Source organism: Uloborus diversus, chromosome 10 (assembly GCF_026930045.1).
Source record: "Uloborus diversus isolate 005 chromosome 10, Udiv.v.3.1, whole genome shotgun sequence".
Taxonomy (NCBI): domain Eukaryota; kingdom Metazoa; phylum Arthropoda; class Arachnida; order Araneae; family Uloboridae; genus Uloborus; species Uloborus diversus.
Genome location: NC_072740.1, coordinates 17,140,472 through 17,163,792, shown reverse-complemented (window position 1 = coordinate 17,163,792; position 23,321 = coordinate 17,140,472). Strand labels below are relative to the sequence as shown.

Genomic DNA, 23,321 nt, shown 5'->3' with positions numbered 1-23,321 from the left:
TTCATCTAAAGAAAAGAAATTTTTTTGGAATTAAAGACATCAAACTTTTAAAAACTTCATTTTTTTTTACAAATTCATTATCCTAAAATAAAAGATGAAACAAATTTATTTCCAACACACTGGTCCAAAATTAAATGCTAAATTTGGCAAATGATAAATTAAAAATGTAACTATGGAATAATTTTATTTATTTCATTAATTTTTTTGTCGTTCCGTAGCTTTCAAAAAGCGATCTATTAGTTACTCATTTTTTAATTACAATGTTGTTCAAACAGGTAAGTCAAGATACTTTAAATTAAAAAAAGTAGAGAACAATTTTCTATATCTAAGTAAATACTTTTTCGAATTAGAAAGTTTAAATTAACAAACAATAAGACTTCATGTGAAAAGTGTTATTTATTTGATTATTTAGAATTAAAGTCTATATTAAAATCTATTTTGAAACCGATTTCAGCAGTAAAGATGGTGATGACTTTAATGAATGTGACAGTTTTTACTTCAAAGGTATACTCACAGTGAATAATTCTGTGGAGTGTAATATACAAATGATAATAATTTTGATGGATTTTGACAAAACCTTTTTAGAGAAAATTTAAGCTATCACTTTTTTTCTTTATAAGTAGGAGATGTTTCTTGGGATACTTTAAAAGATGAATTTGAAGAAAAGTCCTTACAACACAAAAGTATTCCTGAGTTTTGCCGCAAACATGTGAAACCCAAGAAGCAACATGAGATATTTCGAATGGCTCAGGTAGTAATAATTAGTACCTGCTTAGATTTTCTACATAGTTGTTAGTGGCACATTGTGGTTTTTTCTGTCAGGAAAGATAAATTTTTGTCTTATTTTGAATGGTGTGCTATTTAAATTCTGCAGGGAGTAATTATGTACAATTTCTGTTCTCTTGATTAGAAATCTTAAAAAGCTGTTCTACAGAATAAAAAGGTGCCTTGAAATATATATTTGCAATTTGTAGTCATTGTAAATTTGGCTAAAAAATTATTTTTATTGTAGTCAGCACTATATATGACCTTTTTTTTTTTTTTTTTGCTTGTTTCAAATTTTAAATATTTTTGTTTTCATATAAAACTACACAGTATGCATTATCTTTGAAATGAAGCTTTTTGTTGCTAAAAGATTTACAGCTGTTGAAATACTTTAAGCATAGAGTACCTGCTCATTAATAGTCTTAGAGAGAAAACACTATCATTTATATAAAGTAATTATGCCTGTGAAGTGATAGAGCAACCAAAAATAAACATTAGTTTTGTCAACTTAAACAAAGCATGATGATTTTCTGACTTTACATAAATGATGCAGTTTTTTATACAATGGAAATTTCTTTTTCTAATTATAACTTTGACAAGTAAAATGCAGTTGAGAAAATCTGATTTGAAATTTCCTATTTAAAAGTTGAATTGAATGTGAGTATTTTAAAGATATGGATGTTAATGGAACAAAACTTTCAGATCTTATTATTTTTTTCATGCATACTAAAGGACTATTATTTCTCATTTTCTTTCATTTTTTGAAATATATCATAGTTTTGACATTTGTCTTTATACAGTGAAACTCGATTATAATGCCGTGCTAAGTACAAAAGTCGTATCTGCACTTTTTATCAAAATTGAGCAATGTTCACCAAATGAATCTTTGACATATTTTATGTTTTATGGTCATTTGTGAAAGGGAAATATTTTTTCAAAAATTCTGAAAAGTTTGCATCCGTATCAAATACATGGCCGTTCCCAACTTTGAACTACAATTTCTCATTTTGAACTCAGGTGCAGATACGGCTTTTGCGCTTAGCACGGCAGTATATTCAACACAAAGAGGTTGCAAGAGTGGCTCTTAATAACCAAGTGCTTGCAAAAACTGAGTTTGTGATTTTTTTTTTAAAGTGCATACATACTTGCTTTTGTTTTATTTCTGTCCAATGACAAAGAAGTTGATTAATTTGCTTTGAATTATCATACAGTTTCTTTCAGTATTCTTCTTCAAGGAATGCTCATGGCCCAAAAAATATCGCCATTTGCATCCTGACTTCATAAAAATTGGAAGTTTTTTACCTTCAAATTCTTCACATTTGTGGTTATTGTGCCCACTTACAAAATTTTTTTGTCTGCATTAGCTTGAATTTGAGCTACATTGTCTTCAAATGTACCTCAGAAGTGATAAATTTGGCATCAACAAATACATAATTTTCAAATGCTTCTCTTCTCCACAAATTAAGAAAAAAAGGGCCACTTTTCATTTGTTCTCAGGATTTATGATTCATCACTTACTTTTGGCTGACTTCCAAGTGTTAAAGAAATTTTTGGAAGAATGTGTACCATGAGCAAGATGTCAAAAGAAATTTTATAAATCACAAAAAGATACATGAAATACACCGCCAGCTAAGTCAATTCCAGCCGAGGACTGCAGTTTCATGCTTATTACAAAAAGATAGTTTGCTTTAAGCAGTTTGCTCATTAAAAGTGAGTTATGATCTCATAAACTTAACATTATACCAACCTAATATTTCTGATTTGCTTGTTAACACCAAGATCCCATTAATTCAAGGCTTGTTATAAGCAAGTTCATCTGCACAATATTTCTAAAGCATTATCTAAGCATTATGTATTTTTGTATGGTAAAGTTTTAAGGTGACCACTACCTTGTTAAAACAAATGTTACATCAAGCTTTAATATTGTGTTTACTTTGCTAAGAAAATGTCACTTAATTTTAAAAGTAAAGTTTACTTCTGCCCATACTTTTGTTTGTTATAAAATTAGTAGAAATGCAACACTCAAAATGTGCAAATAAAATATTATTATCTAAATATAACTAGTATTTTTGCTGAGAATCATGTAAAATTATTCTTCAATAGTTTTGCAAAACACAATGCCAAGACACTTGATGGTGTTAAAAAGTGTTTTTACCTTTTCCCCTTTCTTTGTGTTGCACTTCAAAAAAAAAAAAAAAAAAAAAAAAAAAAAAAAAAAAAAAAAAAAAAAAAAAAAAAAAAAAAAAAATAAGAAAGAAAGAAAAAAGAAAGAAAAAAGATAGGCAATTATAAAGCTTGAAGAGCCATCAAAAATGTTATGTACTAAGAGAATGTATTCAGTTTCTGTTGTAGGTAATGCACAACATAATCAGGTACAGATCATGGACTGGAATTTACAAGGGGCTAACCCAGTATAGGTTTGGGAGCTTTAAAGACCAACATATAAGGTACTATAAAGTACCTCTTATAAAAAAGTTACATAATAATCTGCACTCTTTTTAAGGCTAAATTTACCCCCCCCCCCCCACTAACACAACCAAAGTTTTCTTCTGGGATGATAACAGTTCTTACATTTTTATATACAGTACCATACTAGTATTGGCAGTATGACGTAAAAACAAGGTTTTGGGGGGAAGGGGGTTACCTTAAATCTTCCTTTGCGCTAATCCCTGTTCTGCACTTTTCTTAATATCATGCATAGAACATATCTGTACCTCAGAGCATTAGCGTAACTATGGGGTCTAGCGCCCCTGGTGAACTAAAGAAATTGCTCCCCCCCCACACGGGTCGCCCATATGGGAAGTCACCAGTGGTCATTGTGACCTCCAAAATTTTTTTAAATTTTTTTTTCTTCTTTAGAACATTCTGATTAATTGATTTGACAAATAGGTGGCAGCATTGTAATTTTTTTTCTTATTTTCTTTTTTAGAATGAGTTTTAATGATGCTCAATGTTCCTTCTCAGCAAATTCTTGCGAGTTTTTTTTTTTTAATTTTGCATTTTTCAAATTCTATGATCAAAAAAAAAAAAAAAAAAATCTTAAAATTTTTTTGGGGGGCGGGGAGGGGACATATCACATTTGGCAGACCCACTCTTAAATCTGTGCTTGTACAGAATATCCAATTTTCTTCACAAAGCATTGCTTTCTATTGAAATGTTGCAGGAAATTTAAAAATGCTCCTTGCTTCAAATATGTACAATGATTTTAGCGAAAATGATTTGAAATTAATTTTATTTACATGAAATTTCCAATTTGTAGCTTACTGCCATGGTGATGAAAATGTTTGATATGAAACATGTTATTGATGTTGGCTCTGGACAAGGTCATCTTTCAAGGCTGTTGGCATTATGTTATGATTTGAATGTTGCTACTGTTGAAGCAAATCAGTGTTATGTGTCTGGAGCTGTAAATTTTGATCAACAGGTGATTCATTGATAGAAAATTTCACTATCTCTTTTCTTCTGTGTTATTCTCTTTTCAAATGAAAGTTTTTCAAAGTTAGTAGAATATTGCAAAATATATGGAGAGATTTAATAGGAAACATATATTTGTAAGTCTGCATCCTTAGTTGAATTTTTTGCATATTTGCAAAATTTATATCCAAGTAAAATATGATTCTTCAAAGCCAATTTAGGTCATTCGTATAGTTTGCAATTCCATAAGCTTTGCAGTGGATCAGCTCTTGCTACTGTAGTGTCTTGATGTAGTTGCTGCTTAGTTTAATTATGCGTTTGTCAACCGTACATAAATTTTAACCTTGGCTTCTGATTCTAATTATTGCAAGTAAAAAAAGTAATTCAAAAGTAATTTTAAAAAATGTTTTGTTGTTGTAATATTACAAATGGTGTCAATCAATCTAAAATTTATTGCTGCAGCAAATAAAAAACTCATAGGAACTTCGTTTCTAACCTACTCAAGCACTGGATATTAGGGTGTTTCATGGATTTTTTTCTTTTTAAACATTGACTTGCAGATTTGGGAGAAGCAAACAACTAGTACTAAGGATTTTAATTCACAAATAATTTGAGAGAACATGTTTAGATATATTTCTTTTAATGTACATTCTTGTGATATTCTTTTGTTTAGTTACATTTCTTTAAAATTGTAAGTTATTTAAAAACAAATGATTCATTAACATTTGTTATATTATATAGGCCTTTGATAGAGTTGAGAAGTTGAGGACTAATTCCAAAATGTCAAGAGAACTTAATAATGATGATATAAAAAAGCTGCCACATCATCTTGAAGGTTCCATTACTCCTGATTCTTCTAAGTTATACTTGAAAAAGGTAAGTTAGTTTATTTCAAACTTGAAAATGCCAGCTATTTCTATTTTTAATTTTTTAGTGTTAGTAATTCTGTTTGCATATATTGAGCTTCAAATGTGTGAGAACCAAGTGAGGACAAAAGTGAGAGAGTGTATTGATATTCTTTTTAAGGAGGTAGTTCCTAAAGCAGTAGTTGGGAACAAAAATGAAACTTTGAAATTATTAATGAAATTCTCTCTGCAGATATTAGTCATACTATGTTTTGGAAATAAAATTGAAAAATAAGAGCATCTAGGTACAAAAATAAGCTGTTGATTTTGTTGACTATTTGATCAGGGTTTTTCTAGAAGGTTACAACCCCCTTTTTGCAAACAGTCAGACGGTTCTTCGTATTAAAAAAAAAGGCTGCAGAGGTGACTTATTTTTTCAAGAGACAGTGAAGGCAGCATATTCTTTTCAATACGTGGCTTAAATGAAGGTAGCTTTTTTTACATTTAGAGAAAAAAAAAGCACATTTTTTGTAGAGAGGGAAATTTATCTCTGGGAAAGTGCAGGCAGGATGGGTCGCCCTTGAAGAAACACTTAGGGAAAACACTTGTGAGATTAAAATTAGTTATTAGTTATAAAAGCAAATGCTTTTCACAACTTTGAATGTAAGGAAGATATCAATTTTTTAAATTTAGTATACTATATGAAGATTATATATTTATACTTATGTTTATTTTATGTTAGATTTTCGAGAAAGCTTGGAATGACAGCTCCCAAGGCTATTCAGAGGTATGGTATATTTGCACACAATGCACATTTTTGTAAATCTTTAGTATCTTTAGATTCCCAATTTTTTTAAAAGTATTTTCATGTCATAACCCTGCAAATAAATTGTGTTTTGCTGTATTAATGTAAAAAATGCCAATTCCTTATTTACTTATAGCTGAAAAATAAAATAATCTTTTTATGCCATGAAAATCCATGCATGTGTCTGTCTAGGGTTGAGGCAGGTACTATCAGATTTGGAATATTCAGGGAAAGCCATTTCATCATTATCATCTCTGTAAAGCTTTCATTAGCAAATAATAAACGAAGAATATTAATAAAATATGTCTTCATCTTGCCACCCAGAACTTTAATTGTGCTTTCATATGGGTTGGCACCAAATTTGACAAAGTATCACCAAGTTGTACTTAGTGCATTGCCCAATTCCAAGCAACCATTACAAGCAAGTGACGAGGCCCCCTGGCACAAAGTTACTGCCAAACTGCCAAGGGAGGCTGACTAGTGGGCTCAGTAAGCAGGGGACACAGTCTCTCAAAACTAATAAAAAAACAGATGTGAAAAAATCTTTTTAGAGTTTTTAAATTTTGAAAAACCTTAATTATCTGTCAAAATTGTGTAATTAATATTATCACTTAATAAATGCTTCATCGTTTTTGGGAAATGCAATTTTGAAAAATAGTATGTGATAAAGAATATAGAACTGTGTTGTGTATGTCCTTAATTGGTCTACAGTCAAGGGACAGAAAGGAAAGAGACTTACTTTTCTCTCGATACTCCACTTTTCTAGAAAACAATGAGTTACTGTTGAATGATCAAGCAATTGATGTACAAAACAAAGTAAAAATCCCAAAAATTAATGTATCAAGATTTTGATACCTTTACTCATAAAATATATTTAAATTAAAATATAATTAATAATACACATATAAGTTTTAAATTCTTTTAATGTTTATATAGATCACTTCCTCCCTGGGATCAATGTATTTTTTTTCTTTATGTATCACTGTATTATTTTGAACAGTAAACCAATTCCAAAAAAAAAATAATAATAATAATTTCCAAAAAATTAAAAAAAAAATAGTATTACTTTAATGTTTCTGCAAGTCAGTTCTTTCTCATTCTAAAACAAGTTTATCTTCTGCTTATTTCTGTTACCGAAACTGGACACTAGAGCAAAAGAACTAGCGCAAAATCACTTTAATACTATACAACTCCATGTGGTTTTTTGTGTTTTGATGCAGTTTAATTCTCTGAAAAAGTGACAGATTTTAATGACTTCAACTCTTCATATTCTGATACTTGGTTGGAAATGCATGTGCAGATTTTGTGATAAATTGTGCTTTAAAATTAAAACTTCTTTAAATGAAGTTGAGAAAATAAAATGATTGAAAAGGATCTGCATCTCGGGCATGCTGAACCTAAAAGAGCAGAGATGGTCACTGATACTGAGCAGAGTAAATGAGATTCTATAATTTAAGAGTTTAAATTTGATCTACAAGCATTCCTATCATTTCCTAAAGTGAAAGTTTTTATATTTTACTGTAAATAACATTTGTGGTTATAATTTTAGATGACACAATTTATTTGTAAGGATATCTATCTGTGTTTTTTTTGGATGAAGCTTTGACTCATGCAATCACCTTTACAGTACTGTATTTAATGTTTGGTATCCTGCGGATCTTAATATTATGTATTTATTTACAATATTGTATAGTATTATGTTGAAAACATGTTTTTTTAAATACATTTTTCATTTCTTACTTTATGAACTAAGTGATAATAAATAACTAGGAGGTGGTTTAAAATAGTTGGAGAGGTGTTTATAAGTGTCTAAAATAATTGTATATGCATTAGAAAAAGTTACATACAGGCGTCCCTCGTATAACACGGTTAATTCGTTCCATGTAGTATAGAAACCGTGTTATACAAGACTTTTTCATGCATTTTTCTTTCTCATTTTCCAACCTAATTAATCATGAACATATCATAAATCATGTTAATGTGTACCGTGATATATCCAAACCCTGTTCCATGTTATATCAGAACCATGTTATACAAGACCTTGAAATAATGTAAATCAAGGAATGTGTACCGTGTTATATCGAAACCAAATCCTAAGGTGCAAATTTTAAAATAGCTGAAATTTCAGCTCAATAGAACATACAAACGAAAACTGGCAACCAGAACATACAAAGATCAACTGATTTAAAAATAAGAGTTGTTATAAAAGATAAAACTTAATTATTTTACATACCTCAAATTAAAACTGTTATGCACAACAAGAAAAAACTTTATCCGCTTTTCTTCCTTTTTTCTTTCTGTACTAAGAACAAAATGCATTCCATAAGAAAAAAATCTGATTTTTTCTGTAGCGATAAAGTTTGTCTGAGCAACAACAACAAAACAAAATTTAAAATAAAATTAATAGAATCATTCTATTTATTTTATTTCATATTTTGTTTTGACTACATTTTTTATTTATTGTTTGCTCAATTTATCGTGTGTTTAATCCTAATCTTAGTTTCTTACAAAGCATTGGAAACAAAACAATATTCACCTTTTTGCTTCTAGAACACTGATGAGAAAAAACAAGTATGTATTTAAAAGTTAAAAGTTATTGTTATACAGGGAAACCAAACTACTGAGCCTGAGACAGACAGTTTTTCATAAAAGTTTCATAAAAATAAAGTAAAAATGTATTACAGTTGTTATCATATATTTTTTAACAGTGTATTGAACAAAAATTAAATTCCTTCTTTTAAAATTCGTGTTGAATTGTGTAGTTTTGAAATAAAGTTTTGTGCGGTGTAATATCGAAACCGTGTTATAATAATCGCAAATTTTTTACCGTGTAATATCGAAACCATGTTGTAGAAGTACTGTGTTATACAAGGGACGCCTGTATACCCTATTTCAGAACACGGAAATTACACTTTTGCACGGGATTGTGGAATGCATCCCTTGCATAAATCAAAACTCCACTGTATGCATTGCTCAGAATAATGGAAAATTAATGCATATTTTAAAATTAGTAACTGGTTTACTAAGAAAGTGAAATCTTACTTTTCAAGCAGATTCTTGCTATTTGTGCTCTCAGAAGAAAATTTCTCATCTCTAGAGAACAATATTTGTGTCAGATGATTTGATTTTCTACTTAAATTGATTGGTACCAAAAATAAATGTTTTTTTAAAAAGTACATTTATAGATGCTTATTGTGGCCCCTTCTACTCCATGTCCCATTCATCACCATTTTTTCCATGTGTATTAAAGTTTCCAAAACATCAGGAACAGCAGGGGGTAAAACATATCTTCCCATATTATACATATTACGATTATAGATTAGAGGGAAAAAGTCTTCTCACTGCAGAGCAGTTTTAAGATTAGAAAGCAAATATTTTGTGAACATACTTTTAAATTTTATTTCCATGTGTTTCAAATTTCTAGTGTGATTTTATTACGTTAATTTATTTGATGTTTTGTTTAAAACCAAAGTAAAATGGTTATTTTATAGATCACATTTAAAGAGTGACGAGCCGTCCAACAGAAGACTATTATACTAATGTTTAATATTTTCTAGACATTAAATTATTCTTTTTCTTTATAGGAAAATTTTGCTTTATTAGGACTTCATACATGTGGTGGTCTTGCTACAACAATTATGAAATTATTTGTAGCTTCTGAAAAGGCTAAAGTGCTTCTATCTATTGGTTGCTGCTACATGAAAAATCATTATGATAAGTTAGTTTATTTATTTTGAAATATTCTCTTAATAAATATTGACTGCTTAGATTTGTTTCCTGAAATTATTTTGCTGGAAAAGCTATTTAATGTTGAACAGTAATTGGTCTTAATGATTTTCTATATAGAGATTTAGAGATTGTGTTTTGTAGTGCTGAAATTATACTTTTGAACAGAACAATACAAAGATCTACGCAACAATGTTTTACCTCTACGGAACATCTCAAAAACTTGAAGAATCATAGTAATTAATGATTTGAAATCTGAATTAAGTTCTCTTTCCAGTTTAAATAAATGGTGCATGATGGAGCATAAAGGCTAGTACTTATTAAAATTTCACAGTTTAGATCCCCTCCCCCCATCAATTGGATTTATTGTAGTGGTGGAATGGTGGGGTAAAGTGCAATAGCAAAATATTTTTGGATTTTGCCTTGCAACCGATTCAGCAATACTTTCACTGTGTTCTTAAATATATAATTGATTCTAGTCTAAAGATAAATATGTCTAAAGACCAAGGTACATAATATTACAAGTCATCTTCAAAGTTTGATAAACATATTGTAATATTTTTTTTTTTAAATCAAAAATCATTGATTTTATTACAAAGTATTAAAGTTTAAGTAATTAATATTTTAAATTTTAATTGGAATCTACTGATATCTAGTGCAGTGCTTATTTAGTTAATACTTGACATTATGGTCAAACCTCCTTAATTTGAATTGTTTGATAATTTTCGTGTTTATGGTGTAAGTTTGATGCATAACTTGCTTTGAAATTCATTTGTCCAACTACCATTGCCTTCCAGCTATCAATGAAATTTATAAATATGAATAAGCATTTTTAAATTTGTGTCGTATAATAGGAGCTCGAAGTTCTGATATGTTTTTGACTGATTTATATCTCATTCGCTCTTTTACAAAAGAACACATCATCATACCAACAAAAAGGTATCAGAATAGAAAAGAAAGGAAGAAAAAAAAGCTAGAAAATGCTAAAATGATTGACAAAATTTTTGTAAAAGAATTTAAATCTGCTTAATACAAAATGCATTACTTCAGCAATTTTTTTAACATGATTTTGGGAAAATGGTGAAGGGAAAAGAAGTGGAGCTGGAAGTTACACTACACAATCAATAAAACAATAAATTAGGACACAAACTTAAGCATAAAAAACCATAAGATTATTTTAAAATACAAAAGAAGTTGGAAAGTTTTGCTAATGTAGAAATTCTGCTGAATGTCAGAATTTTGATGCTAACGTTTGCTCTTGAAATGAAGAAAATAAAAGAAATTTCTTGTAATTCCATGATCTTTCAAAAGCATGTAAGTTTAATTTTGATCAAGGGAAAATGTCTCATGTATTCTCCTACAAATGGAAATGTGTACTGTTTTGGGTGTTTTCTTTTCCCAAAAGAGAACAAGAAAACACAAGTTTTCTGTAGGACTTACTGACTGGAAGAATGCTACAATTCATGTAAGATTTCATGAAGATAGTGCAGTCTATCAATTGTGTCTACAGACAGTAGTAAACCAAAATGGGTAGCATGGCCAAATAGACTGTTATTTTAAAGTTCTGTTCAACCATGAAAATGTATATTAGATGCAACTGGTACAGCAAGTAGTATCATCTGTGTTGAAGTTTCTTTTGTCCATGGGCGATACAGAAATCCTAAACTTACTAAATAATGGAAACTGTTTGGGTATTTTAGAGCTAGTTGTAGAGTATGATTCGATTTTGAGATCATATTTATGAAAATATGACTGTCAAGGCAGAGAAAAATCCTCTTATTTGTCTTCCACAACCAGCAAAGAAGTTATTGAAATCATGGGTGAAAAGGTTTTAAATGTCATTCTAGAAGAAATGAAAAAAGCAAAATATTACTCTTCAAGGGTTTATTCAACTCCTGACATGTCTCATGTTGATCAAATGATGAGTCATGAGATGTCTTAGATCATCTGATGGGGAAGTAAATGAACATTTTCTCACATTCCTCCCAAAATATAGTCCCACTGGAGAAACTTTTGCCTTAGCCATATTAGAATTTTTAAATAAGTAAGACATTAATATTAAAAACATGAGAGGACAATCATGTGATAATGATGCAAAGGTGTCAGGTTGTCACAAAGATCTTCAATCTCATATTTTTTAGATTAATGAACTTGCAATAAACACTCCATATGCAAAAAGCACACTTGGGTAAGTTGCAGTTGTATTGTTTCAATTTCATTCTTTAGGTTTTTAAAGTCATTCTCAAACTTTTTCTCATTTTCCACCCATCACTGACAAGCAACCATACCCAAACAGTAAATCACCAATTGGAATAAAACTGTGCACATCGATAAAACACTTAAAAATATTGAACCCTCATTTTTTTAGAATGGCATCAAACTCTTTCAACAGGGTCAAATTTGCCCCCAAAATATTGGATAATTGAAATATGAGAGGGTACAATATATTCATTTATTTTCTTTCTTTCTTTGTCGTGATTTATTTTTTATTTAATTTTTTTTTATAAAAATTCAAATAATGATTGAAAATTTGAAAAACTAAACAAGGTAAAGCTGACGTGTTTCATGACTTTCCTGAAAATACAATTTATAGGGGAAAACCATCCCTCGTAATCTTACCCCATCGCGAGGCTAGTAGCCTACGTGAGATAAATCACCTTCTTGAACTCACTATTTTGGATTTAAAAAAAAAAAGAAAATTGGCACGAAGGACACATATGACAAGACAAAAAATTCTGCCAATTTTTTTTATTTCTGTTTTGAAAATTGTTCAAAATATAGGCCTGTAAAGAAACTCAAAATGCAAAAAACATGAAAACTGTATTTATACAAATGACTGTAACTTCTCTCCTATTTGTAGTAGAATGAAAATTCAAAATTTATTGTAAAGCTAAGAAATAGATCTTTCTATTGATATATTACATGACTTTCTTCCAATAGAGTTGTAAGTTTCATGGTCATTCACTGTGTGTGTGGGGGGGGGAGTAATATTGCAAAGGATGGTTTACCTCTATTAATAGTATTTCCAGAAAAATCCTTAAACAAATCAACTTGAGTTTTATTTTTACAAATTTTCAATCATTATTTGACATTTTGTAATTAGTATTTGAAATAAAAGAATATATTGTACCCTCTAATATCACAATTATTCAATACTTTTATTCAAATCAGTGACTCACACTTAGGTAAGGTTACTTGTGAGTGATGATCAAGAAATGTTTTGATGAAACTAATGCAACAAATCATATCCTCATTCCCAAGAAACTAAATAACATATGGAGTGCTAGAGCCAACAAGGTGAGAGCTTTAGCCAAGGGTTACAGCATCTTTGGAAAATATTTCCAAAAGGCAAGATTAAAAGACAGAGACAGTTCATGATACCAATTTCCAGTTGAAAAAAATAATGAAGAAAGAAAACTTCATCTTGACTTGCTTCTGCTCAACTATTCTGAACTACATTAATGCAGTTAGCAATGCTTTGCAAAGTTAAAGAAATAGGACTTCAGAGTGTCATTTAATCTTTTAAAACCACTTTTAGGTTTTTTGTTATATGAAGGAAAAAACTTTAGATTTTATGAGAATAGACCAAGTGACTTACAATATTCCGATAAAGGTGTTATCAAAAGAAAAGGGGCCAAAAAAGAAAAAAGCATTTTGATGAAGAGGATGCAAAAGAGGTCACTTCAAGGGGGAAAAATAGTTAAATTGAAACATTTATACTAGTTACTAAATAAATTAAATCTCGAGCTTTCTCATCATTTAAAATCAAATGAAACCTTTTATTCAATATTTGGTTTTCATTGCAAATTAATTCAAAAAATAAAGCACATATCCTAAAGAGTGCCTTAAAACTTTTTGAATCTTACTCTTGTGACGTTGATTTTCAATTTGGTGTTGAAAAAGTCTATTTCAAGCATTTTATTTGTCAATTTCAGGAACTCAGTAAGAGATCTGTCCTTCCTGCTGTGTAAAATAATATTTGAGCAAAAATTGTAAAAAAATTTCCAAATGTAATGACTGCTTTGCAAACTTAGAGTACTATAAAAAAAAAAACTAAAGAACCTTAGTGTTTAAATTATTTCTGAAAGTAGTTCCTGTCAGTGTCATTTTATTGAACAACATTCTAATGAATTATAATATTCATTAAAATGTTGTTTATATGTTTGTGAATAAGTCATCATTCATTCGTTCATGTATTCTATGAATCATTCGCTTGATAATTCACTAGATAACTTAAGCAATCAAATTAATCCTTTGTGCAATCATTCATTCAATTAACAAGTTGTTTGATAGTGCTTGTAATTGATCAAATCAGTAGTGTAGCTAGGGTGGGACGAAGGGGGCGGTCTGCCGCGTGCGGCAATTTCACTTTTAATATGAAATTTTTTTCCCGAATAAGGAAATCAGACTTTTCATCTATGACTGGAGGCAAAAAAAGGGGTCTTTGAATTGTAAAGTTTTAGTACGAGTATGATAATAAAATTACTGTAATACAAAACATATGTTTTTCTTGCGGACATCTCTGCACTATTCTTTGTTTTTTCTCTCCCTGAACAGACTGAGGGAGGCTGCAGTGATCAAGGGTTCACTTGATCACTGCAGCAATCTGCCTCCGAGTGATGTAAGTTTTTTTTGTTTTTCACTCTAAAGTTTTACTATAGGGGAGGAAATAATAAATTTCGTAACCTTTCGTTATATGAGGAATCTCTACCACTTAATGTTAAGAATGTTCCTTGGAAATCACCTTATTTAAAAAAAAAGCTCTATTTTTTTTAAAGGAAAGTGACAACAAGAGTAAGAGGAGAAAAATCTCAAGTAGAGGGCAGCTTATTGCTCAACTTCGGGATGACATTATCTATTTCAACAATTACTTTGATTGGTCCTTGATTACAAAATTTAATTAAGACAGAATGAATGTTAGGCACACTTTATAAAAGCACTTATTCACAACTGAAATGTTAATTTTCAACCCCCTCTCTCCCTTCACAGTCTAACATTTTAGAAGATAAATTTATAATGTGCTTTCAGGCCGGCAAATTCTGACCCCTAACATATAATAAAAATGAGGACAACTTAAAATTGCGTTGTTAAAGCCTCAATAAATGTCACAGTTTTCAACAAGAGCAACCGAACATTCCTATCCCTTAACATCACCAAACAGCCCAAAAAGTGCAGTTTTAGGCCTTCAATCTCAAGACATTTCCTTTTAAAACTTCAATACCAACAAATTCCTCAAGGCAATCGAATTCTGACCAGACTGACTCTTCCTTTAACGTGATTAAAGATAGTGTAAAATGCGTGTTTAGGACATCTTCAAACTGTAAAACCCCTATCTCATCCAATATCTTCAAAAATCGCATAAAGATGGGTTTTTGAAACTTCAGAAAAATTCTAAGAGAGAGGCGTCAAATGTCCACGCAGCCTAACGTCACAAGCTGGCTCAAAATTTCTTTTTTAGAAATTTCTGAAGGAAGTGCACAAAGCCATTTTTTTTTCAATGTTGAAGAACCTAAAATGAACAACAATTTTGAGAAAGATTTCGGGTAGAAAACAAGCATCCGACCTCTTTCTCATAACGTTGTCTGTCAAACAAGGGTTGAAATCGCGTATTTAGGACGTAATTTTCAAATCTTTTCTAGGAGAGACGGAAGAGCAATTTGACTTCCCAAGATTTTTAGAAATATTCAGCCACTCCCTAATGCTATACGATAGCCTACTATTACATTTTTGAAACTTCGGCATCGAAAAATTTCCAGAGAGTTCCCCGAAAGTTCCCTATTCTCTTTCGCGTCATCAAAGATGGCCAAAAATTGATTTTAATATGGAAAATATTTCCAGTGAGAAGCCGTTACCCCACTAAATGCTGCCTAGAAATTTGTGGTTTTTATAGTCTGTCAAAAAACTTTCCGGACAGTGCCCCCGAACCTTCTCCAATCTCTTCACGCATTCAAAGATATCCTAAATTTCTTTTCCACTTCTATTTCGGAAAATTTCCTGTAAAAATCCTCACCCCTAATGGTAACAAAGAAAGACTTTTTTTTTTTCAAAATGAATCTAGAGGAAGCTCCAAGCGTCTTTTCTATTAGCGTTACTAAAATTGCGAATTTTGACTTAACTTTTATAATTTTTCCTTGGGGCCCTGAACTCTTTTTTTTTCTGCAAAAAAAAAAAAAAAAAAAAAAAAAAAAAAAGAAAGAAAAAGTTTCCTTTCTTCTTAATTAAGTTCTTATTTTTACTTTAAATGCTTTTGACTCTTTAATGTAGTAGCTATTTCTCATCAAAAGGGCGGCAGAAAGTGTAGCTATGCCACTGAATCAAATATTCATAAGTTCAATCAACCAATTATTTCAGCAAACAACCAGTTATTCAAAATCTCTCTTATTTATTCATGTATTCATTAATCTATTCATTTTTCCATCAATCATTCATTTTTTCATACAATAAGAATTTCATTTGAAATAAATGTAATCAAATTGAAATCAATCTATACTCAATTTAGTGTGTATGCTTTTAATCTGATGAATTTATTCTACACTTTACTAATCTAGAATAAATGTTTCTTTTTTGCTAATTCACCTGGTTAGTTTGAAATAATTTGAATTTTCATATGCAGTTGAGTTTACTTAGATTGAAAGTAATGTGAACTAAATGTAAGTCGGATTATTCAGTCAGGTACCATTTACCAGGGTGACTTTGCCATGTCTCAGGCGAGTTTGCCTACTTTTCAAACATTAGTTTGATTTCTTTATGAAGCTTAACAACAAACGTAAGAGATAAACCTTTCATTCAAAACAGTTCTTCTATCTAAATGTAAAAAAAAAATCGTAGAGCTACAAAATGGATACAAACTAACATTTGAAAGTTAAAATCAAATGTTAGAATATTTTTCTGACTGTTTCAGTTTATGCCCATAGCCGCTCTGAATAGCTTTCTGGTTGTTTTACTTCATGCCCAGAACTGCTCTGAAGGCCTTCTTTTCCATTATGTCTCTTACATTTTTTGCAAATTGCATTGGTTTTTCGGTCAAAAAACCAATTAGAATATTGGGCCAAAATCAATTAGAATATTGATTGATTGGAATATTGGTTAAAAGAATATCCTGCTTAATGTAATAAAATTTCTAAGTACCAAATCGATAACATGTGTCATTTTGATACCAGATAATGGAATATCCTGCTCATGAGAGTAATTTTTTCTAGCGAATTGGCTATTCCTTAAAGCTGGCTCAACTCCAATGCAATCTTAAGCATTTACTGCATTCCCATAATCTCCCAATTGGTACTGTAAAAATAATTATCATGTGTTATGGGTGAAAATATTTTGTTTTGAAGAACCTTTTTAAATTGTTCTTATTTCTTTCTTAATTTTTTAGGATTGAAGAAAATTATCCTCTAAGTTTATATGTGAAATCTTTGTCTCACCCATTAAGTTATGAAGCAAAGGAAATGGCTTGTCATGCTTTTGAAATGTTTATTAAGAGGCTAGAAGGTACACCAGCTGCATATTTTCTAATTTTTTATTGTACTTGCATATTTGGATTCAGGGGTCATTTTACATAAGAATCAGTAACAGTTATGTCAGCAGCATTTTGAGGGGTGTTTTTTTTTTTCAGCAGAGTGTAATTAGTCAAACTTTTTTTTATGCCTGTCTAAACATGACAAAAGAGTATTAATTAATTTCTAAATTGAAGTATAGAGGTTATTTCTACTTAAAAGCTGAAACTGAAATCTTTTCTGGTAAAACCAATAATTCTAAAATACAGAATCATTAAAAAGGTTTTGAATTTAATATCTAAAACAAGTCGTTACTTTTTGGAACTAAAAAGTTCGCCTAATTTGTTGTCTAAAATACATAAAAATTATGTACAAGTAAATTTATATTCAAGGGGGGGGGGGTAGAGTAATTATGGGGAAGTTGTTACTTTTTGGAACTAAAAAGTTAACCTAAATTGTTGTCTAAAATTTATTAATAATGCACAAGTAATATGCAAATGAGCTTACCATATTTTTTAAAGGGTGATAACATGAAGCAGTCTAATTACCATGAACAATAGTTTAAAATCAGAAAAGGACATTTTCACCGCAAGAACGAAAATGAGGAGCAGCAAATTTCTTGTGCCTTGTATGCTCAACCTCAAGCACAGACATACTGAAATGGCACACGGCTCCACATTATTAGGAAGAAAAATGCTACTTATACTATCATCTTTACTAATAATAAAGCTGAAAGTCGGTCTGGATATTTGGATCTCTGTCTGGAAGTTTGTATCTCTGTGATGCGCAAAGCACATAGACCGTTCGGCTGATTTTCATGAAATTTGGCACAAAGTTAGTTTGTAGCATTAGGATGTGCACCTCAAAGCGATTTTTCGAAAATTCGATTTTGTTCTTTTTCTATTCCAATTTTAAGAACATTTTACCCATTACATTATCATAACGTGGAAGAGAAGATTACGAAATTATCATAATGTGGAACCGTAAAATGGGCAAGCCATTTAACATAGCAAATTGGCGAGAAATTCATCATCCATTATTTGTAAATATACAGGTGAACCAAATGATCTTTTAATTTTCTACTACGGGCAAAGCCGTGCAGGTACCACTAGTATTTTTATATTTAACTACTATGCTTTTTTCCTTGCAGATGAAGCAGCATCATTAAAAATTCATTGTTATCGAGCTACTTTAGAAAAATGTATTCTCCAGTTTTATCCAAACTCAAAACATATGGGCCTTAGAGGTGTAAAGAATGCAGAATATTTAGAATTCTCTGAGTAAGTCATTTAATTAATTTCTTTCCATTACTTTTTTTTTTTTATAAACATTTGTGTTTTTTAAAATGTTTCTTTTTAAAGCACTTTTTGTGAAGCAATCATATGAACAGTAGATGACTCTTGATTAAGAATTTAGTACTAATTTTTGGTTAGTGTATAAATAGTAATAACTTACAATAAAAAATCCCTAACAAACTTTTTTTCTTCTTTTTTTTTAGATATTAAGTTTGCATAAAAAGAACTCCTGACATAGTTTCTTGCTAGCTTTAAAATATGTATAGTTTAGGTAAAATTTAAATTTATACCTGCATCATTAGATGTCTGAATCAAGAATCATGATTTAGTAACTATAGTAAAAAACTCTGTACTATCCGCGGAATAGGGTGGCACGGTAATTGCGGATAGGCGAATTTGCAGATAGTCTGCAAAATAGATAAAAACAATACTGTAGTGTATGTCAATAGCTTAGCAAGATCAATAACACTTGCATACATTTAAACTACAGCTGAAACAATAACAGTGTATGTAAAAAATGCTTGTGAAAACTAAAAAACTGATTGTTCATTAGATTACATTCATACACGAGCAAATGGTGCAAACAGATCAAGCTAGGTTATGCTAGAAATTCATAGGGGATTTTTTCAAACAAGATTGATCCGGTAACTCATTTATGAACGTAAGTAATGTAGATGTAAAAATCAGGTTTCAACTACTCAGGTTTGGTGACCATAGGAGATGTGATGTCATTGAAAAGAAGGGGAAAGAAAAAGATGGGAATGTGTAAAAATAGATTTTGTTCTTATTAAGTTAAAATGTTGTACATCTATCTGCATTCAGTTATTCATGGCCATTTTTTTTTTTTTTTTTTTTTTTTTTGTCAAATTTGAAAGGGCTGTTATAATGTTGTCATAGGTTAAGCGTTTATGAAATAAGGCTGCTATGTTAAGCTTTAAAGTTTGAAGCTTTTCAGCACTTGTTTCCAACTAATAAAACTGTTTCAAAAAGTTTTTAAATAAATAATAAATATTATTACGACTGTAGAGGCTAGTTTGCTGTTCGATTATGCAGTAATCTTATTTTAAATGGAAATAATTTTTGTATTTTAACCAAGTACCATCAATTGGGTTCATCAACTTTGGCCTTGGTGGATAACATTCACCCAACAAATAAAAAGATTGCCTATACTGTCGTAGGAGAGTGATTATCATTTATTTGTTTCAAAGGCCCAGTCAAGGCAGCACTGGATTCAATTAATAATTACTGGTAGTACTGATTGACTTTTTATTTGTTTCATCAGTTTTACCCCCCAAAAAGGCCTAAGTTACCCAGTGGACAGCATTCCTGTGCTTTAATTTAATATTTTTCTTACTATTTTAATGTAACATTTATACAAAAGTTTAGCAACTTTTATCTTTTACAAACTCTGTATAATATCAATGCAAAATTTTAGGTAAATGTAGTGTTTTGTTACATTGGAAAACTAATGCTAACATTTTTCTTCTTTTTTTTTTTAAACTGACAGTTCACATGTGTATTTTGCATTTTATGTGTATTTTTACATTGATAATTAAAGAAATTTTATCTTCAAAAGGAACTGAATTCGTGGAATACAGTTTATACCTGGCATTTATTGTTACAAATTAACTACCTTGAGCTTTTAGATCATTAGTATAAATTTATGTATGCAATGATGTTATATGAGGAATAAATTTTGATACACTTATAACTGGCATAGTCTAGTGTTGTTATATATAAGCATGTAGTAATATGTATTCTGTTGTGTACAGTCTATATTTTGTCATCATCTTATGGTATAGATTTTTATACCTAATTGCATGAGTTCATTCAAGTCAGTAGTTTTATTACATATTAAAAAGTATTTAAATTAGTTCTAAATGAAATATTTTACATCCAGTTGTGTCTCATTTCTGCTAAACAGAAATAAGATCTGGTGATCTAATAGGCCCATAGCAAAACTTTGATTTCCTTAGACTGCCTTAATATAAAAAAAAAAAAACTCAAAAATGCATGCCAAAAATTTTAAATGCAAATCATACAGATTAGAAGTTTAAAATTTCGCGTGAAATACTTTTCAGTATTGAGAGCAGAACGAAAGGGTGCAGATCTCTCAGTGACGGCGCTGTCGACGGCCTCAGCGCAGATAGGGCCTCGCAAAATTCTCAGAAGTTTTAAGAAATTTCCATGCTTTCAATTGAAGCTCTTATTAAATACAACAAACAGAAAAGTAATCAAAATAGTGCATGAAGGGGAGACTGCACATAGCCAGCCTAAGCAAATGCAGGGCCTGACTGTGGGGGTCTTTTCTAAATGATTGTACAATTGAGCCATGCCTGATCATCGATTTTCCTGATGCGGGCAAAAGATTTGAAACTGTTGCAATTATCTGTCTTTCTTTAAGTTTCTACATCAAGCTTCATCTATTTTATATTTTTGAAAAAAAAATTAATGAGGTGAAATTTGTTTTAAAAAGAAATCTTTGAATTAAAAAATATTCAATAGTTACAGCTTATTGTTCAGCTAGCTCTTTCCTCCACCCCAATCCTTTTTCTTTTCTATTTTTTCCCCTAGTTTGTCTAAAAATAAGAAAATATTCGAAATGCTGCTCCTCCAACTCCCCCCCCCCCCCACACACACCGAAAGCATTATAGAATATCTGAAATTTCGTTTCCAGATTTTCAATTTTGCAATATTTCCAGCTTAAAGCCCCCAAATACTCAACAACAATGAAAATCGCCTAAAATTGCATTTTTGGAGCTTTACTTTTAAAAATTACGGAACCTAATATTACAAAATATGGCTTTACGAATCACGTTTTAAAGGCTTGAATTTCAGATAATATTCGGGCAAGGGGTCCCCATATACCGCCTTTCTTTTTATATCATAAACAATTAGTAGTTTTTTAAACTGGCACTAACAAAAGTTTTGGCTGAATGACTCCTAAATATAAAATATTGCCTTAAATTTTTAGAACCACAATTTTCAAAATTTTTCCCCCGGAAGAGCTCCAGAAACTCCTTCCCAAAAAATCTTCAAAGTTTGTCTAAAATTCTGTTTTTGAAACTTCAAATTCAAGAACTTTCAGGGGGAGGAATTGATTTAGACTTATTTTTAAAGAAAAGAATCAATTGGGGACAGTCTGTAATCCTAAAGTCAATAAATATGGCATATAATTGCAAGCTTCAATTTTTAGAAATTTCGGCTGAGATTCCTGTAACTTTTTTCCCCTAATATTTAAGGCAAAGAACGCCTTAAATGGCGTTTTTTAAACCACAAATTTGAAATTTTTTACGGGGGAGAGCCCCCGGACCCCCCTCCTATCAGATCGTTTTTCCCCTTCAATGTGCCACCTCCTCCCACCACCACTAAAAATCTTTTTTTTTTAATTGCGCTACAAGGAAAAGTTTTTGTCATAAGCACTTAAGAGGTGAATTTGAAACTCTAAGTGCCAATAGTTAGTACAAAAAATAATTCTATGAATTCAAATTATTTGTCTGAGAATATTTTCTGATTAAAAGGGCCTCACAAAACTGCATCGCCGATGTCTACTTTTGCTCTCGGGCTGCCACTGAGATCACTAATTTGTTTCTCCTACATTACAGCAAAAGTTTAGGAAATGTACCATTAGACTGAAAACATACATTCACTTTAACATTGAAAAACTTTTGGATGAAAACATCTAAAAGTAACGTTTCTTTAAACTGCTAAAAAACATTAATGAGTATTATCAAAACTCATGCAGGAAAAAACATAGACAGTTCATTTTAGAAATTGGCATTTTGCTGTGCAAATTTAAAGTGGAACTTTCTTGAAATATGAAAATGTTAACTTTTATTAATTTTCCTGCATTTTAATTTTTAGTTCATCAACTTTTTACTGTATCTGTTTTAATCTACTAGCACCTGTAAAAAATTTTGCACAGTTCTATTAGTTCAGTTTAGGAATGTTTCCTTGCTAGTTATTATCAAAATATTTTTTTTCAGTTTGATCAATTACTAGGTTTTTTTTTTTTTTTTTGAATGTATTACAGTATATTAATAATGTTGTAATTTCTATAATTTTTTGAATACTCATTTTCAGATATGCTGAGAAAGCTTTAAGTAAAGTTTCATATTTTATCCCAAAAGAACATTTTTTTCCTACCAGAAGTGCAGGACTGTTTTAAAAAAGTGGAAAAAATGTGCTGACATTCTACTCTGTTCGACTTATTTTAGCACCTGTTGTTGAAACTCTCATTTTGCTTGATCGAATTATTTATTTGTATGAAAAAGGGTGAGTATTTAAAAAACAAAAAAAAAAAAAAAAAAATGTTATACCAGATTTTTTTGTAAAATGAATACTAACTTAATTGTGAAAGCATGTATGTGTGTTTAAATTTAAGAGAATATCTCTTAAAACATTAATATGGTTTATAAGTTTAAAAATATACTTTCACTACAATAGTCCCCTAAACATACAATTAGTTAGATATTTATTATGTATATGCTTCAATTATAATACATCTCCATCAACCGTCATGAATTTGTCATATAGGGGGTGAATTTGCCGACTTTTAAAATGTTAGGTTTATATATTTTCTGAAGCTTGACAACAAACCTAAGTGTTAAACCTTACATTCAGTGCAGTTCTTCCAGTTAAATGTAAAAAAAAAAAATAGTTAAGCTTCAGAAATGATACAAACTAGTGTTCGAAAAGTGAGCCCATTCCCACTTTTGTTAACCCCTCGAGTATATAGTTCGCTTAGCATTCTTAATATTTTAATGCAAGATTAGATCATCAAAAAATTTTACTTTATTGTTCTGCCATAAAGATTCAAGCTAAACAGGTAATCTATTGAGTCTGGTGTAAAAGTATTTTTAAAATTTCTTGAGTTAAACATTGATGAAATGTTTTCTCCTTTATTTGTTCATGAAATAATCTGCCAGAAAAGCAAGAAAATATATATTTCACCTGAACGTACGTTTGCAGTTGATTT

General features: G+C 30.3%; 1 protein-coding gene across 1 annotated transcript in view; it reads left to right on the top strand.

Moving 5' to 3' along the window:
* LOC129231489 (methyltransferase-like protein 25B) overlaps positions 1-22,566 on the top strand; it is a 36,480-nt gene extending 13,914 nt beyond the window's left edge. The window contains exons 4-11 of the mRNA XM_054865817.1: positions 621-751; positions 4,025-4,189; positions 4,921-5,055; positions 5,767-5,811; positions 9,414-9,547; positions 16,928-17,043; positions 18,199-18,328; positions 22,427-22,566. Of these exons, the coding sequence (XP_054721792.1) occupies positions 621-751; positions 4,025-4,189; positions 4,921-5,055; positions 5,767-5,811; positions 9,414-9,547; positions 16,928-17,043; positions 18,199-18,328; positions 22,427-22,511 (941 nt within the window). The 3' untranslated portion in view covers positions 22,512-22,566. The remainder of the gene's footprint in view (positions 1-620; positions 752-4,024; positions 4,190-4,920; positions 5,056-5,766; positions 5,812-9,413; positions 9,548-16,927; positions 17,044-18,198; positions 18,329-22,426) is intronic.
* The last annotated feature ends 755 nt before the right edge of the window (positions 22,567-23,321 follow it).